The sequence below is a fragment of the Austrofundulus limnaeus genome, unplaced genomic scaffold (assembly GCF_001266775.1).
Source record: "Austrofundulus limnaeus strain Quisiro unplaced genomic scaffold, Austrofundulus_limnaeus-1.0 Scaffold63, whole genome shotgun sequence".
Taxonomy (NCBI): domain Eukaryota; kingdom Metazoa; phylum Chordata; class Actinopteri; order Cyprinodontiformes; family Rivulidae; genus Austrofundulus; species Austrofundulus limnaeus.
In genome coordinates, this window is record NW_013952465.1 from 1,295,464 (window position 1) to 1,313,612 (window position 18,149).

Consider the following 18,149-nt stretch of genomic DNA (forward strand, 5'->3'; position numbering starts at 1 on the left):
TTTTTACAGATACAAATTTTATTTTTACAGATACAAATCTATTTTACACAGACACATTCCTATTTACAAATCCAAAAGTTACAAATCTTAATCTACAAATACAAAGTCAGATTTACAAGTACAAATTAGATTAGACTAAAATCTGAGCCCATAGAAGACAGGKTTTTTTTAGCTTGGCAGCTTGTCTCTGCATTCTTAAAGGTCTTAAAGGTACTTTATTTGTCATTCAGTGCACCAAAAACAGGAATTTGTGTTACCTATAACAACTTTCTTCAGAATCTGACCCCACCTACTAAGTTTGACATCACTGAGGGGGAACAATATCCTTTTTCCGGGGTCAAATCCTCTTGGCATAATTCCTGTTTCAGCTATTGTTTCTTTTACATTCAGTAACTATGTGTTGATATGTGTTCAGGCATGTAGCTACTTATATACTTCCTACTCTGGGTGAACATATCGTCCAGCCATCCAGACCAGTCTGTACATAAAATCACCAGTTTAATCACAAAAATATTCACACAATGGTTTATAAAACTGTATCATGTTTCATCTAAGAAAAGACCATAAAATGTGTAGTGCTTTTTAAAGGTCAGTAGTAAACAACCCCAATAAATTTCTTCAGTAACATTTCTAGAACCCAGTAATGTCAATGTCAGCATATATGTTTGAACACACTCTAGGGTTTAGGAGCTATTAGTCAGAAATGTATCTTTTCCAATAACCCAGTAAATGGGTTAAAGCTCAGATTTCCCAGCTTTTCACTTGCCTTCAATGCACCACTGCACATGTTGAAGTCAAATTCGCAGTCGAGCAGATCCGAGCACTCAAACCTTGYTACGTGCACTCACTTTATGCGACGAGACTCTCTCCATGGATCTTGATTTAAAACTCTGGCATAAAAAGTGGCGGGTGGTATACGCATTCTTTAAAGGAATGCTAAGTCTTTAATTATTAACACACTTTCCAGAGCTTTTGTGAGAAAAGCAAAAGTAGGAAAAGACAACAAAGGCAAAGCCTCAATTCATCAGTGTTTTTTTAATTAGTTCAGATCAAAACTGTAACTAGCAGAGCGAGAAACGCTTTTTTCTTCAGATGCTGCACACCCATGTGGATTCACATGACCCTGTGTCTGTTTTACCATGGCCTGTTTCTAACTCATTATGCCATGTTTTGGCAGATGTTTTTGCTGTTTTGCTTTTAGCATTCTCATTAGGCTTTTATTATCAACCTGCCGGTGCACAGTGCAACCTAAACCATCAATAATTAAAGGATTAAACTTTTTAAAGCTGGTTTAGAACAGAGCCTGTGTTCTGCTCCAGTCTGACACCTCGACAGAATTAAAAAAAGGAGGARGACAGATGGAGACAAAATTACCATCGTGTCCCATGATATCCTTCTGAAGCTATTTCTGTGCACGCTGTCAGATTCATGAAGCGCTCGCTGGTTTTCTTACCTGTGGCCGAGGATGGCCCGTCACCAGACAGGTGAGCTCCAGGGTCTCTCCTTCTCTGATGGTATAGACTCTTTCTGTGTGCCTCTCCTCTTCAACATTACAGGCATGTCCGGAGTGTATAATGCGGACAGTCGGGGGTGCTGTGTAAAGAAAAAGAAAAAGGTGCAAAGCTGCATTAGCAATCCAGTCATTTCTGAGAGAATGAGTTGAGCAGTAGATGTGTATGCATTAAAGTTTTTCCTTGCTTCAAACAAGGCAGCTCTAACACTTTGTGCAAACAGTCACAGTGCACCCAGAAGAGAACCCAAATAATAAGAAGTTTGTGAACAAAATGGGAAAAAAAATGACGTATATTTAACATTTTATACAATTCCTGGGTATAATTTTTTAAGTGTTACTGCATCAAATAACGTGAACAATATAACTTTAGGCATAGGTCTGGGCGATATGACATATTGTAGTATACCATAGTATTGAAATGTGGTGAGTGACAGCATTTAAAAAAGATGGACAGTATGTTAGTTAAGTGAGGTGAGGTGTCAAATTTCCACACGGCTGCTATAAAAAACTGGGACACGAACATTCGGAACTCTTTCAGAAGACGCCCCATTTTTTTTCTTAAGTCAAACCACAATGGCTGGAATTCTCTTGCAATTTTATTTTATGTAATTTTTTATTTTTATTTTATTTAATTATATTTTTTTGCAGGGGGGGGGAATCTGTAAGCTCCTTGCTGCAGGAGGAAGAAATAAAAACAAATTTCATCAACACAGAGGATTTGCCTTTTTTATACATTGGCCCTAAGAATAATAATAAAAAAAACACAATGTGTTTTTGCATTGTAGGGCCCGCCTCGGCCCACCCCGGTTCCAGACATTGTGGCCTTCCTCTTTCCCGACCAATGCATTGCATGTAGAAAGCCGCTTCGATGTGGGCAGGCTCATAATATTAAACACATGCAATCTTATTTTGTATTGTTTGTGACAAAACTATTATGGCGTATTACAGAGAATGGTAAGCTAAGGTTAGCTTTTTGTTAGCTTGTAGTTGTTGGTAGCTCGCTACTGTCGTGTAATTAAACACCTGTGAAAAAAAATTACAGTCACTGCAAAATCATTCACATAAAGGTACTCTCATCTATGTACTATAACCCTACTGGTCAGTGAACCAAGCAATGAGCAGCAGTAGCACTCAAGAAATCGGGGTCAACCTGGGTCAGAAGGGCTAATGCAAAAATGCCAAACCCAGATTTGAACCCCAGCCCGGCCAGGCATCATCACTTTATTTCCCGTTTATTTATTTTTTTCTTATTTCCCTTCTTTACAACACAGAGTAATGCTAATACTAGTAAAGTGATCATTCCTTATGCTTGCCCCCTTTCATGCCAAAGTTTAAATTAAGATAATGTTCCATTAAAAAATTGAGGTTTAGCTGTTTTGGTCAAAAACGGAAAACAATATTGTGCATGACATCATGACATTCAATATCGCAAGATGCTCTAAGCATGTGTTGTGAATGACACTGCTACAGCATCAAATTTTACCTAAATACATCAGGAAAATCAGTTGAGTTGCAGCCGCTTCTGCATTTACAGCTGCTTAACTGTGACAGCCTTTGTGAATGGGTTTGACTTCAAAAGGTTAATTAGTTGTAGTGTGTACATGCATTTATGTAAAAGRTTATGTTCACCTGTGCATTAAGGTAATGAAAAAAGAAATGTGAAAAAATCCTGCTTGAGGAGGTAAAAAAGCATGAATAATTTCCATTTATCCTTAAAGGAGACATATCATGCTAAATGCAAATTTTTTGCATTTATAAACTATTTTTTGTGCAATTATAGTGGCTAGGAGTGTAGAAAACTTTAATTTATTCTGTCCAGTTACTGGAAAGATATTTTTAGGTCAAATTTTTCAGTTTGTTCAAAATCTGCTGTTGCTTATTACRTTTCATTGCTTATTTCGTCACACTATTTTCTTCGGAACTACCATTTATGTTAATGTATTTCTGGCCAACTGGATTTCRTAGTCCGCCATTTTTTTCCTCGCTGTGTGATTTTGTAGTTCATAGCGTCATGCCTAATATGCAAGTTCAGAAGTCAAAATGTTCGGTTCTGGGGTGTGTAAACCCACATTATTATCTACATAGACTACCAGCTTCAGAGCTTCTTCAAAGTGCCTGGTTAAGTTTCATTTTTCAAGGGAATGGACCCATAACAGGGCGGAAAGTGCTTGCGGACAACACAAGATGAATGTTACAACAACAAGGGTGAGTTATGAACTGTAAATGTGTTTTAACTGTCTAATTTAGCTGTTTCTACCSTCTGTGTCAGAATATGAGGGGAGAAAGAACAGCTGTGTTTAAGTTTCTTTACCAAACGGGTGCTCAGCACCATGTTTTGCTTTCACTTTCACCCCGCACTGTAATCAGTGTGTCCGTGTTGTTTTTCTTTTTAAAAATGCTGGAGCATTTCAAACTGTGATCTAAAGTTAACGTCAGCTGTTTTAAATGCATTTTTTGCCTGGTGTTAAAAACGGGAGCAGCAGAATGAGGCAGAGAAGCTGTGAGCGGTGTGTGTGTGTGAAGTCCTCATAAGGATAGCAAGATGGATGTGTGTCTCTCCTTTTTTTCTCTGTGTTGTTGTTTTTGCATCTAAAAAGCTGGGAACATAGCCATTTTATGTAACAAAATATATTAATCTTATTAATATACAAATAAAAACAGAATATTTAGCACTAGATAAAATAAGTAATGATTTTTAAAGAAAGGGCTGAAAGAAGAAATCCTGTGTGGCAGCATTTATACACCTCTTCAGACAAGGCTTAGTTAATAAATGTTTTTTTTTGTTGTTTGTTTTGTTTTAAATTAAGACTTGTGTAACATTTGTTATCATTCTTATTTTTATCATGTTAATGGAGGGAGGAAGGAAAAGTAGTATCGGCTTCAAGAATCGGCCAAAAAATATCGGCTGCAGTGTTGTTTTAGTCACTCTATATTCGTTTTTTTTTTCTTATTCAAAATACTGTGTGTTAGATGAGTTTTAATGCTGCATTTTCAAACTAACATGTAATATTCTTTTATGCTATTTTAACCAGACTGTACCTGGCTGCAATGCATTTCAATGAAAATGCACGTCTGCAGGCAACTACCTCATCTGGAGAGCCCATGTAGATTATTCTTTCCCAAGTTCAAGAAGGGAGAAGCCTATCAGAACTCCTGAAACCCTAAGTAAGTCTTACCACATTAGTCACTTTTAGTATGCCAACCTGATTTCAATAAATCAAAATCATCCATACTTTAATTGTATCTCCCTTATTCAAAGTCGTGTCACAAGGGCATGTAATGTGTGAAAGTGTTGAATGAGAAACTTTTCCTCACAATGTTAAACAAAAATTACAAAAATAAGTGACACTTTACTGTTTCTACTATGTAAAGACTGTGTACATTTTAATGTTGTTGATGTTTTCCAGACTGCGCTGTGGATTCATCTCCAGTTGTCCCAGACAAGGCCAGCATCTCCACACCACCTCCTGATGCATGCGTCTTCACTACACGTCCTGATGCCACATCTTCACATCACCCTCTGCACCACATCTGAACTCAGTCCACACCCAGTGGGAGGACCCTTCACAACAGGATCACACATACTTCCACACATCTCGCAGAAAGGACCGCACCAAAACAGCTTTCTCTGAGGCGCAACTCAGAACGGGGTAAAGCAAGGAAARCAAGGAGTCTGTGGAGCAACAAAAATGAGGAAGACCAAAGYGTTGCAGTTTTATTTTAAATAGACCATAAGTGAATGATTTAGACATGAAAAAGAAGGATTTAAAAGCATGATATGATACCTTTAAGAAGTGCTTTTTGATGAAACATCTAGCCAAACAGAAAGGTAGGCTAATACATGTTGAACATAAGCTCCCCATAAAAAAAATCTGAAACCCTTGAATGCTTTCATTTTTCTATGCATTCCTGCCCAAGTTTGTTGATAATAAAACAGACCTGGCAACACAGCTACTGAGTCCCTGTGTTCAATGAATTGTTATTTATTTACTCCATGAGGTTGTTGAGAACAATGTGAAAATTTGGCACAACAGTAAGTGAGGTACATTTCTTTTTTTCTAGCTCAAAAATTCAGCTAGGAATGCTTTACCTTGGTTTTATTTYGTGTACAAACACATTCACTAAAGTTTTGTCTTGAATGATTAGTTGTGAGTTTCCTTGAAAGCCACTCTTCAAAAAATAAAAAAATAAATTATTGGCCCGAGGCAGCAATGTTTATTTTTATTCATGATTATTTGTAGGAAAATATTGARGCTCTGATGTTAGAAAAAAATAGTCCTGTATTGTATCTAATGTTTATTAATTGTCCATCTGTTTAGATGGTGGGAAAATCTAAAAAAAAAAAAAAAGAAAGAAAAATTACACATAGTTGGGGACAGTAAACTGCCCCTTGATCCTCTTCTTTGTGGTTCAGGGGAAAACTGGATTTATACTAGACTTTGTGCTTTTAAAAGGCTGTCAAACTTTTATTAGGATGCTTTAGTCTTGTCTTACGGAATCACTGCCTCCTTTTCCATTTGTTCTGAGATTTAAGTCACTGTCCTTTAAAAACAAGATTTAACCGGAGGGAATTGTAAAAGTAAGCAGTACCAGTGCTGTCATGAACCTCAGTAGGTTCCCTGATGTTCATGAAGTTCAAAAAGAAAGTTTCAGTCAGTCCTGACTGACCTGCACCACAAAATATGTTGCCTTTCATTAAAGCAGTTTAGTGAAACCAAAAAGCAGGTAAAAGAAAATATTTTCCCCTGCAGCCATTGTTTTGCTTTTTTTCCCCAGTAAAAATGTAATTTTTAGTGTCATATATTTACTGCCTGTACCCAAAGACTAAAATATGATATTGTTTTGACTGGGTATGTGTGTATGTGTTTGTTCATTTGTGTGTCATGTTGGCAAAACATATCACGAATAGATGGGCAGATTTGAATGGCATTCTCTAAAAGTAAATCAGTACAGGGTCAACCTCTTCCAAGATGGCTGTCACATTAAATGTATCAGGGGTGCCCAAACTTTTCCCCCAGAGAGAAAAAAAATAAAAATCAAGGGCTGAGGGTCAAATGCAAAAATATGACATGAAATACTTCAAACAAAATAATTTTATTTTTGATGATTAAGCTAGAAGTGGTGGCCCACATTTATTATTTAGTTATTTTCTTAAACTGTGCACTTGGAGAAAATGTTCCATACACTCAAGCAGCAAAAAGAGTCTGACAGAGTGAACTTACAAATCTGTTTCTAAAACTTTGCAAAAAATTTTTTTTAATGGATTTGAAATGCCTATAACTCTGTTGTCTTTCTTCAATAGAGGATCTTTGTCTACAACTCTGGTATGAAGGAATGCAAGGACTTTAATTTAGTTTGCAACTATTCTAGTTCATATTTTTGTACACTACTGCTGCAGAACAATAAAGTTTGCCACAAGACACCTTGAATCTTGAAGCTCGAGTTGCACAATGGTCTGCAACAGGATTGCAGTCAAAACTTTATATTTTTGAATTGCTTTTCTAAATGTTTTGGAGCTCAAACTATACATCAAATATTTAATTGGTAAGTGATGTTTTGATTAAAAGAGTCTTTGTTTTCAAGCTATTTCTGTTTTTTTTATTTGACATAATTCCATTCCAATCTATTAAATTTTTAACCTTTAAACAACCTTAGTGTTGGCTTTAGTTTTCAGAAGAACTTTGAAGCGCAAGACCAGAAACATGGAATAATATTTGYAGTCCAGCTCCCAGGTTAAACTGAGCAGAGGATCATGTTATTTTAGGTAAACCACTTAAAAAAAAGGTAATTTCTACTAAGCTGTGAAATCGCAGTTGCACATGAACAACCACTGGCAATCCTAGCATCTGTTCAGCATTTATTCCTCTCCAACTTCCATGATTAGTGAGGAGGTTAGGGGACATGGTGGCTTAGAGAGCGGATACAGGATATAATCAGGAGGAGAAGTACAAAATGGTTAAAAACGGGGAAATAAATAAATGCAKCAGGAACTGCAAGGAGTTAGGAGACTGCAGCTTGGCTTTCATGTTGCAGCTTCCTGTGTGGGCCTCTCTCGGCAGAGTCAGCCCCCGACAGCAGACCCGGTTCTACCTCCATCCAGGCTGCCATGCTAATGAGCTCAGTGACACTCCTCCCCAATGCTGCTCTGGGACTCTCAGCCAGAGTGTATCCTTCGCCATGTGCTAACCACTTGTCTCTCCCTGATAGCAGCATGCTGTTTGTCTCCTTCAGCTTGTTAGCTTAATGCTCTGTCATGCTTGTCCTGCTCATTTAAAAGGCTACATAGATTGATGAGCGCTAATACAGATGCTAATCAAAAAGCACTGTTTGGCTTTTTCCTGCTCTTCCTGTTCATTGTTTCTCCGTCTCCATTTGAATTGAATACACTGGTGGGGAATTCATTTGGGAGGCCTGAGAAATAGACTCAGTGTGAGGGGGCTTCACGCAAGGCTGCCACTTAAAACAAAAAAAAAAAGGCTTAGAAACAGGACCCCAGGGCTCAAGCTGAACAGAGTACTAATGTCATTTATACCAATGAGCTAGTATCTCTGCAGCATACTATCAGTCCTGAAGGAAAGCAGGGAAACACCCATAATTAATGATCTTCAACTGCTATCACCATTACTGCAGCTGCACACTCCCAAGCACATAGAAACACAATTATTCTTTATGCTGACAACATTAAGCTTAAAGCCACAAAAGCAAATAACCGTCTCTTGAGCATACATAATGATGACACTTATGTTTAAATAGTCACACATTTCCTTAAGTAGCTGGAACCTGCTCTGTTATTTCCCCCTAGCCCAAAGCGCCAGCTAAAATCACTGTCATTGCAATTTAATTTCCAGTTTAGTTTTCATAAAAGCCACTTGATACTCTGCAGACAGTAACTACTCATAACATAACCAGAAACGATGTCTGAGAATGTACTAAAAAAGAGAAAATGACATTAATGCAGTTAGATTTCAGGCTGGGCCTTCACATACTGAGTTGTCAATGTGCTGACAGGTCAAAGATAAAAGATTGAGGGGATATGGGTGATCGACGAAGCTTTGAGCACATCACAAAAAGGCAGAGGCAGATAGTTATATTCCTTAACGTCCTTACAACACCCCATACAAAGTTCATTATGTGGACTAGGATGATGTCTTACACAACAGGATCATTATAGATTACTAGAGACAACTTTTATCTTTTACATCTCTTTTGACTTTTTGAACATCTTAAGTAGAGAATTCCAACATTACCTCTCAATTTAAAACTCAGGAGGAGAACTCCTATATGAATCAGGCTATCATGCTGCTAATCAATCAATATGCTGCTAATTGACATTTGGATACACATTTTATGTGATGTGTAAAATGATGAAAAAGTTTGATTCAAGTATAAATTGAGTTTTCATAAAAGATTGATCAACGCTGATGTTAGACAAACTGTCATCAATGTTTAAACATTTTTAAAGATTGTTCTCATTGAGGAATATTGAGCTGATTTGAAGATGAGCACATATGAAGGCAGAACAATGCCCTATTCATTTATATAATGAAGCAGGACTTAAAAGATGTACAGCAGCCAGCCACAAGGGGGCACTGATTCTTTGTGACATCAACTTCCAGGCCAAGGTCCTGTGTCTAGGGGCATTTCCCAGTCGGTGGCTACACCCTCGCCCTACTCCCTACACTTGCTGTGAAACCCCCCTCGCAGCTGAACTGAGTCCGCTTGATGGCACTGTAAGGTCTAATTATACACCCTCCTCTTTTGAAATGGGCTCTCCTCACACCACCGGAACAGGAAGCTGTCGTCACCATGGTAACAGTCCAAGCTCTGGCAGGGACTGAATGCTGGAGAACAAAGACCGTAAGATCGTTTAGAAGACACTTTTTGTCAATAGAACCTCGAAAATATTTAATTAGGCCCACATTTTAGAGAGTTTTCAGATATGATTGTAACAAACACAGTGTGATAACTAGTCGAAATAATTGCACTTTTAATAATTTCTTTGCCTTTTCTCTGTTTTTTTTTCTTTCCTTTCTTCTTTTGTAAACATGGACCATGATTCTGTGTCTTTAATAAAGTTTGAATTGAACATGATTTACATAGTCTTTGTGAAATTACATTTGTTGGTGAGGCATTTTTTTTTAGTAATTATGCATACAAAACATATGTGGAACTTATATTTATACGTCCYGTCYACCATGCCGACCAATATTTGGTGCTGCACATGATGCTCAAGTCTGCATTTGATGCTGACTCGCTGTGGATGGCTTTATAAGCTACTCGCACTCGTAAGTAGTTGGTTTCAGATAGGACTTAATATGGCCAACCCTCCGCGGGCACACGCAAATGGAGTGAGGAGTGAGTAGGGCAAGGGTGTAGCCACTGATTGGGAAAGGCCCTAAGTCTAATACAAAGGGGTGGAGCTGAAGGGGAGGCCAAGGTGGCAACTTCCCACTGGCAAGTGCCACCCAGAAATGATTGGCAAGTGTGGGTGGGGCATGTGGCAATAAAAAAGATGATCAGTTAGAGGAAAACAGAGTAAATATCAGTCAAGCAGCTGTATTATCTGTGTAGACGAAACCTATCTGTGTGAAGAAAAAGAAATTAACCTCTTAACAGTTGGCCTGAAATGCCTTAAATACCTTTTAACATTCTTTTWATTTTATGTAAGGTGTCATGCTAAAGGTAAGAACCAGAGGAAGGCATCTGACACCCAGGTTTTCAAAAAAAAAAAAAAAGCAGCCTGTGGTAGCATTTGGAAATGTCTGAAAACGTTTAAATAATAAATGGTCTGAAATTATTTAGAGCTTTATCAAGTCCAGTTGGACCCCCAAAATACTTAATCATTCACCCAGTCACACATACATTCAAACTTGATAATGGTAAGCTACATTGTAGCCACAGCTGCCCTGGGGCACACTGACAGAGGCGAGGCTGTCATGCAYGGCACCACCGGACCCTCTGACCACCATCAGTAGGCAAGGCAGGTGAGTGTCTTGCCCAAGGACACAACAACTGAGACGGCTGGAATGGAGGATCGAACCGTCAACGCTCAGGTTGCAGAACGACTTCCCTAATCACTCAGACACAGCTGCTGAAACCAAATTATTTTTGCCCACCGGTGGAACAAAGACCACTGAATCAAACTAAAATTATTCCACCATTTTTCCTATTTAGCTTAAGTGGCCATCTTGGCTTTTCACTTTGTGGTAAAAGTCTATCAGGGTTCGCTCTCAGCAAYCAAAGTTTTATCTAAATATATCTTAAAACAGTTGAATTAGAGTAATTTAGGGTGATTTAATTTAGTAATTTTAGTTTATTTAGATGTACGCCCCAAAGAACACTTTTGCACCCCTGTGCCACCCCATGCAAAACAAGTCTAGCTCCGCCCCTGCAAATGTGATATTTCATACACCCTTTAATCAACACACTTCCACTTTCTATAATAACTGAGTGTGAAATCAAATTTGTGATAAATATGAATGCAGTTTTGGAACAATTACAGCATTACATATTGCAAAATATATTTCATGCCACTGACATGAATAGACGTTAATATTTTTGCATGTAAAATAACATGAAGTGATGTAAAAGGGCTTATTAGTTGAGGCATTTTTCATGAAAAATGCAGATTTTCCGATAAGAAAAAGAGGTTCTTTTTACAATTCAAATAAAGTGGTGTTTGGAAATGGTTTCTTTGTACTGTCTGCATGGAGTTGTGATGAAAACGTTGCAAATGATGAGTAAATATTTTCCAAAGCTTGTGGATTATTATATATCTTTGGATAATTGAGTGTCCTCAGGCACAGGCACTCCCCAAAAAAACTATATACGCTCAGAGCTTCCTCATCGTTTTAAGTTAAAAAGAACGAAGTGGAAGCCCTGAAGCCAGAAACAGGATGTGCATTCACGTTTCATCTCATTTTTCTCTTTCCAAAAAGAGCAGCATCATTGTTCCACAGCAGAAATGAGGAGAAAAGAGAACTGTTTGGGCACAAACAATGATAAACTCCTACATTGGAACTTTCTTTTCCTTTGTACATGGATGCATGTGTGTGTGTTCACATGTGCATTATGGTTTTCTGCTGTGATTGAGCAGCTCCCTGTAAAGTGTCCAGCTTTCCTTTGGCATCAGCACGGTGAGATGGAGACGGCTTTATCCACCGCCACCACTGGAGAATAAATTGGATTTGGCTAAAAGCAACCTCAGCACCACAGTTTTGGAACGTCCGTGCAGCAGAGGGGCTTCTTGGCAACACCGGTGACKCTAAATTTGACAAACAAATGCATGTGAAAAAAAGCCTTCAACAGCTGGGGCTCGTTTTCGCTGCAGGTTTAATGACCTTAGACCAAACCCCCGAGGGCCACTAACAACATCCTGCTGCCTTTCTGGCTCCACAATCACTTTCTTGCAATTAAGGTAAAATAAATCAGAAGAGAGTTTGAAGATAAAAAGAGCAGAAAACCACAGGTCAAATGCACATAACATTTAAATGGATTATTAGTCAAATTATTCTTATTTCTTTACAACTACAGTAGACTACTGATTTTAAAAAGATTCAGAACACAGGTTCCAKCAGTGTCACAGCTACAGGTCAAAATGACTAACACCTTTTACTTAATTAATTGGCATTATTTCCTCTAGCATTTATTACACAAAACAAGGCTATATCTCACACTGACGTTTAAACAGTTTTAAAGCTTTAAGATTGTTTAAACTCCCCTTGATGTATTTTTGGAGCTAAGTTTAACATTAAACACCAGGGCATGACTCAGACCTGTTATGGCAATCAAATCATTGTTCAACACTAGCTTTATTTTTCTGCTATTTTCAAACTAATTCTCCAAACTGGGATCATATAAAGTACCATCTAAAACAGGTAAAACAAAAATGCTTAAATGATCCCATTCTGAACTACCATTTTAATATTAATTCTAATCATCACCTCTTGCACTAGTTGTCCATTTCAACTTTTGCAATGAAGCATTAAACATAGTAATCAGTCGAGTGTAAGAAAATATTGATACATTTAAATATTATGATATTCAATGGTTACATACTGTATTGATTCTCTAAAGCAGTGGTTCCCAAACTTTTCAGCTTTTGACCCACAAAATACCAGCAGCAGAGACCTGAGACCCCAGCTGTTGTTGGTTAATAAACACTGTTTTCACGTCAGATAGACAAGGACATAGTAACAATATTCATTAAGCTAKTTTTGTCCAATGTAAATACAATARCCTTACTCTTTTGTAACAACAAAGTCGTAAAAAGTTTGTTGGTTCTCATGTTTTAGTGTAATTAATTCAGAAAATCTTTTCAGGACCCCACCTTTATGTTTCAGGACCCCATTTTGGGTCCCGACCCCAACTTTGGGAACCACTGCTCTAAAGCACTGTATCAATATTTAATTGTTTAATTAAAATGTAAAGTTTCATGCCAGCTGTTCATATTTTTGATGTATCTTAGCCTCTGACTGCTGCAGCCAGCCATGTGGCTCCTCCACTCTTGAGGAGCCTGAGAGTATAACGCTAGCTAAAACACTAGCATTGTGAGTAAACRTTAGCACTAAGTACCAGTGGCAGAGCGCCCCGAACTGAAGGAGGTACCCAAGGGACAATATTAAAGTGGCCAAATGCAAAGACAATAAAACGCTGAGGGCACTGAACTGACCATTGTAGTCACATTTCCCCTTTAGGTGAAAGGAGCCCTGTCACAATCGACAGCAACATAGCAGCTTAATTTCATCCGTTTACTGAAATTTAGCACAAGCTATAGGTTGTTGGTGTCATTCCGTAGTCTGTCTCTCTTGTTTCTGTCTCCCTCCTGTGTTTGTCCTCTATGTTTTCATTCTCATCTTTTACTCAGCTTGGTTTTCTCCTGATCATTCTCTCTCCTCACACCTGTCTGTACTCAGTAATCACCCAGCTGTTTCTACTTTCCACTCAACCTAGCTCTATTTAACCGGTCCTCCATCACCACTTACTTGTCTTGTTCATTGTTTTCTCCTTGGTTCTCTCCTCAAGTTTTTTGTACCTTGCCCCACCCTTACCCGACGTTGGCCTTTTCTTTTAATAGATTGTAGTTTGWTTCCTAGTGCTAGCCTGCATTTTGGGTTAAATCTCTCTCCAAACCCTCACAGTTAGTGTGGCAGGTAACCATATTTTTATATTAAATAAAAAAATATAAATCTAAAAGTTGCCACAAATATATTGTCAAGCTATTTAATGGCACATATGACCTAACCATTGAAAACATGGATGAAATAAGAAATATGAAACAATAAAGACATATAAAACAGTTTTGTTATTAGTATTTTTGGAGATAAATGGAAATGTRTTGCAATATATCACATTGTGACTCTAGTGTCGTGATACGTATCTTATCACTAAGAATGTACATTTGTTTGCATCACTCACGCCTGAAAGGAGAATAAAAACAAATAATAAATAATAAATCATTATAAAGAGATAATCAAAATGGTGAAAAGGAGGATCCCCATTATTATGAAGGTGATCCTCATGTGCGACAGTTTTAAAACGTTGATTATTGTAGCATTAACTGGCATTACTTTTGACTAAACATTTTCTCTGTTAATTATTACATAGATCTTGTATTAAAGTTGCTTTACAATTWAATCCCCACAAATCCAAAAAGGTTACACTGGATTCATATTATAATTGAACAAGCTAAATGTGTCAATCCACCTCAGTGGGGCACCATGCGAACTTGGTGGATCTTGCCACAGAGGGCAGGTAAACAGTCTCTTGTCAAAAGAGTCACACTCTCAATTCTATTATTTTCTCTGTTTCTCTTTATTGAAAGTGCAGACTTACGCTGCATCCAAGTYTTCAGCTGTATAATTGAGAAGCAACTCATCCATGAGGTCATTCATGTGTGTGAGGACTTAAAATGGTTTGGTGGGCAGCACATGCATATTATTACATCAGGAGCTGTCAGAGCATATTGATTACACACTGTAATGCACTCCCATGCTCTCCTAAGCCTACACTGTTATTGTAAATGAGACTCTGTATGGATCCGGCTTCACCCTATCATCACTGATCATCTGTCACTTGGTGTGTATTTTAGGCATGAAAATTCAAACGGTCAGTGATGTGTGAAGCAGAAGAAAAAGACAGCCAGACCCATCAACATCAAGAGAAGTACGGAACAGAGTAAACTGGGTTGTTGAGTTGAAACATTTAATTTGTTTGTTCATAATGTTTTTAGACATGGGTTCCCACAAGGTCTCAAAACAAATTGGAAACCGTGATGCAGTGATGTGGAAGTATTTTTATGTGCCTAAACATGAGCTATAAATATACTTAGCACAAAAAGTAAGGAAGTTTATGCTTAGTAGGTTATTTTCTTTGTTGTAACAATGCTTCTTGACAATAAATCGTATACCATTTTAATGCCTGTTAATTTCCTTTTTAAATGCTGCCACATTTGTAAGGGACATGTGGGATGAGCAGTACAGCTGAGTATGTGGGTTGCATACGTGAAATTTTTTCCAAATGTTTTCTGCCAAACAGCTCATTTTGTTCTTGCTATTGACACTTGTTTTGAGCTTTCCGTACCCCAGGTGCTGCAATCTGTTCTTATTTACATTACACATTACGTCCCAACTTTTTCAGAATCTGGGCCGTAAAAGGAAATTTCTAAGTTCTAATTATACGCATAGTGAAGCTACACCTTTACTGCCAGAACAATGTGGACATGATCTCTTTCTGAACAAAACACAAAACAGGCAACTGAACTAAGACCCAAAATGGTTGCTAACATTAGCCTTCATTGAGCTGAACATAATTTGATGTCCATATTAGCAATCCCTTCCGTCAGATATGCTTTTTAAATTACTCAGTTTTCACAATGACTTCAATGGATTATGAAAGAAATAGGTTCAATTAGGACCACAAATTGAATGCAGGAAACCATTTAAAAGGGGTCCAGTTCTCAGACTTGAATATTGCTTTGCACACATGTGAAGTTACCACCTCAGGGCTATGGACCAGTTTAYGTGGATTCAGATCACAGCGAAAGCAGCCTCACCTCTGCTGATAATAGCTTTTCTTCAGAACCAAGTCCCACCCAAGGAGATGACCAGACTTATCTAACCAAGTGACTTGGTTCTCTGACAGGAAGGTCTATATTTACGACACATACAGTACATGTGTACGTCTGTTTCTGTTAATGTTAGGGCATGCGTTAACTAAATAGTGATAACTCAAAACCCTCTACAGTCACATTAAAAATCATAGTAATATAAATTAATCGTTTCACATTGATCATAAAAAACATTTCAATATTAAAAATATGAATGTATWTGTGGAGTGCAGTTTGAAAACATCATATACCTCAGAATTAATTAAAAATATATTTCAGCTTAGTTGTGAAGAATTTCAGTAACATAGGAAAGTGTGTTTTTGTCTTGATATGTTTTGAGCAATAACATTGGATTTATTATTTTGTAAGAAATTAGGAATAATTTTAATAACAATAATAAGAATTATTCAATGATAATAATTATTTAGAATAATTTTCTTGATGAATAAGAATCGATGAGAATAAAGCTGCAGCAGAAGGACTGGGCTTACATAAGGGCATACTCCTGCCCACTCCTTTGAGTATATGAACATTTTTTATTAGTAATATTTTGTTACATTTTRTTGTTATGTTCATTAAAACATTTTTAAAAAAACAAACACTTTGAGCTTAGGGAGAAATAAGTATGCATTGTAAAAATGAAATAACTGACATTTTAAGTTGGAGTGTGGGTGGTAAGAAACTAAGTATTTGAAAAAGAAAAATGTTGGTAGTTTTCAAATAATGTATTTGCTTTCTGATTATTGTCTATTATTCTTCACGATGTACCCAAAACGTACATTTAGAGTGAACTTTGTTAAATGAAACAGATGAAATAAAAGCAGTTCAGGACTTTCTCTGTCCCTGGTGCTGATTGCTCCTGAAGTTGCTGTGGCTGTTTAGAAAGAAAGATAGCAAATGAATCATTAAAGAAGAAATACATACGCGTTACTATAAAAAAATTCAAAATCTTTGTGTCTAACTGCCAATGTTTCCTATGTATTTCAAATCTGCTACATGTTTCACATGTGAGTCCGTATGTCTTGACACGTGGGAAGAAATATTTCAAACAGACTTAGAGGAACTAGCATAAAAAGGAAAATGATTTATAAAATAAAAAAACAACCCTCCTGCTTTTGGTGGAATCCTGTTTGTTCTTAATTAAACTTTTGCTGCTGTTTCTTCAGTAAACTAACAAACACAAAACACAACAGAGAGTGCCTGAAGCTACAATCTGCTCTGGAAATCAGCATGCATCAAAATGAGTAGAGAAAAGATAAAATGTGTCTTTGTTATATCCATCCATCCATCCATCCATTTTCTGTACACGCTTCTTCCTTTTCAGGGTCACGTGAGTCTTTGTTATATTCAGTAAAAATTTGTTTTAAATTTTAAGTAAAAGGATTACAACGCTACATACTATTTTAGTTTTTTCTGGTAAATGCAATATTTATACTGAGATGAAAGAGTTATGTGGGTTTGTATTTCATTTAAAAATACTTGTAAATTCGTAAAACAGTCATTACCTTCTTGGAAAGGTGTTAAATTCTTTTTAAAAAGCACACACTCTCAAAAAAAAAATAAATAAATAAAACGAAGGTTACAGAACAAGTAAAATTCTTCCTGACTATTTGTTCTGATGCACACAGACAAACACACATTTTTTACATTATTTAAAAGAGTCTGCAGTGAAAACAGGAAGCTGTAGTAGAACTAAAACACCATGTGATGTAATGCCTCTGACAAACTAAGATGCAGGCTTGTGTTTTAAAGTAAAGCGAGAAGACATGAGCGGGAAGCGCACTTRGCAGAGTTCATGAAACATGTACGGTAAGACTGAGAAGGACTACTCGTACAAATACATTTAGAACCTGAAGACAGTTGAGATGAACTGGTGAGATGTTTGTTCATTAGGAAGGAACTTTGAAGCTAGGTCTATATTTTGTTTCCAAGTAAAGCAAACACACACATAATCCAAATGTWACATTCATGTACGGTTGTTTGTTTTACACATCCCTATCTACTTTTCTCTCCATTCTTTTAGTTCCACGTTGGCAGAGCGCGTGGGTTGTGGCAGTTTATTTCCATAAACAACACTAATCGGACATCTGAAGGGAGGGATAAAGCCCAGATTGGCCATARCCATGCAGCAGTTATCTGTTGATAGGCCCAACGCTGGCCAACACTCGTGATTGGCAGACGAAAGGCAACAGCTTTCTATACATTTGGCTTGAACAGCGAGCCCACAACAGCTCACAGAGGACAGGACTATCTGGCAATTCTCAAAAGATTGGGCATTGCCAGCCAAGAAACTGTCTGATGATTGGGTGCTGTGACTCTAAAGTGAACTGATTGTCCTATCAATGCCCACAGCACTGGCTGGCTGACAGTGCTGCCTGCTGGCTAGCTTTGCAATACGCAGCCATCCCAATCACCTCCAGGCGGTGAGGAGGGACATACAGTATGTCTTTGAGCATGAAAGTGTTTAAATGTGCGCGTGTGTGTGTGTGTGTGTGTGTGTGTGTGTGTGTGTGTGTGTGTGTGTGTGTG

The 18,149-nt window shown here is 37.5% G+C and overlaps 1 protein-coding gene across 5 annotated transcripts in view; it reads right to left on the reverse strand.

Moving 5' to 3' along the window:
- The window catches only part of LOC106518581 (MAM domain-containing glycosylphosphatidylinositol anchor protein 2), a 284,155-nt gene that overhangs the window by 186,266 nt on the left and 79,740 nt on the right, over nucleotides 1-18,149 (reverse strand). For all 5 annotated transcript variants that reach the window (XM_014009931.1, XM_014009933.1, XM_014009930.1 and 2 more), the window contains exon 2: nucleotides 1,454-1,593. In XM_014009931.1, the coding sequence (XP_013865385.1) occupies nucleotides 1,454-1,593 (140 nt within the window). The remainder of the gene's footprint in view (nucleotides 1-1,453; nucleotides 1,594-18,149) is intronic.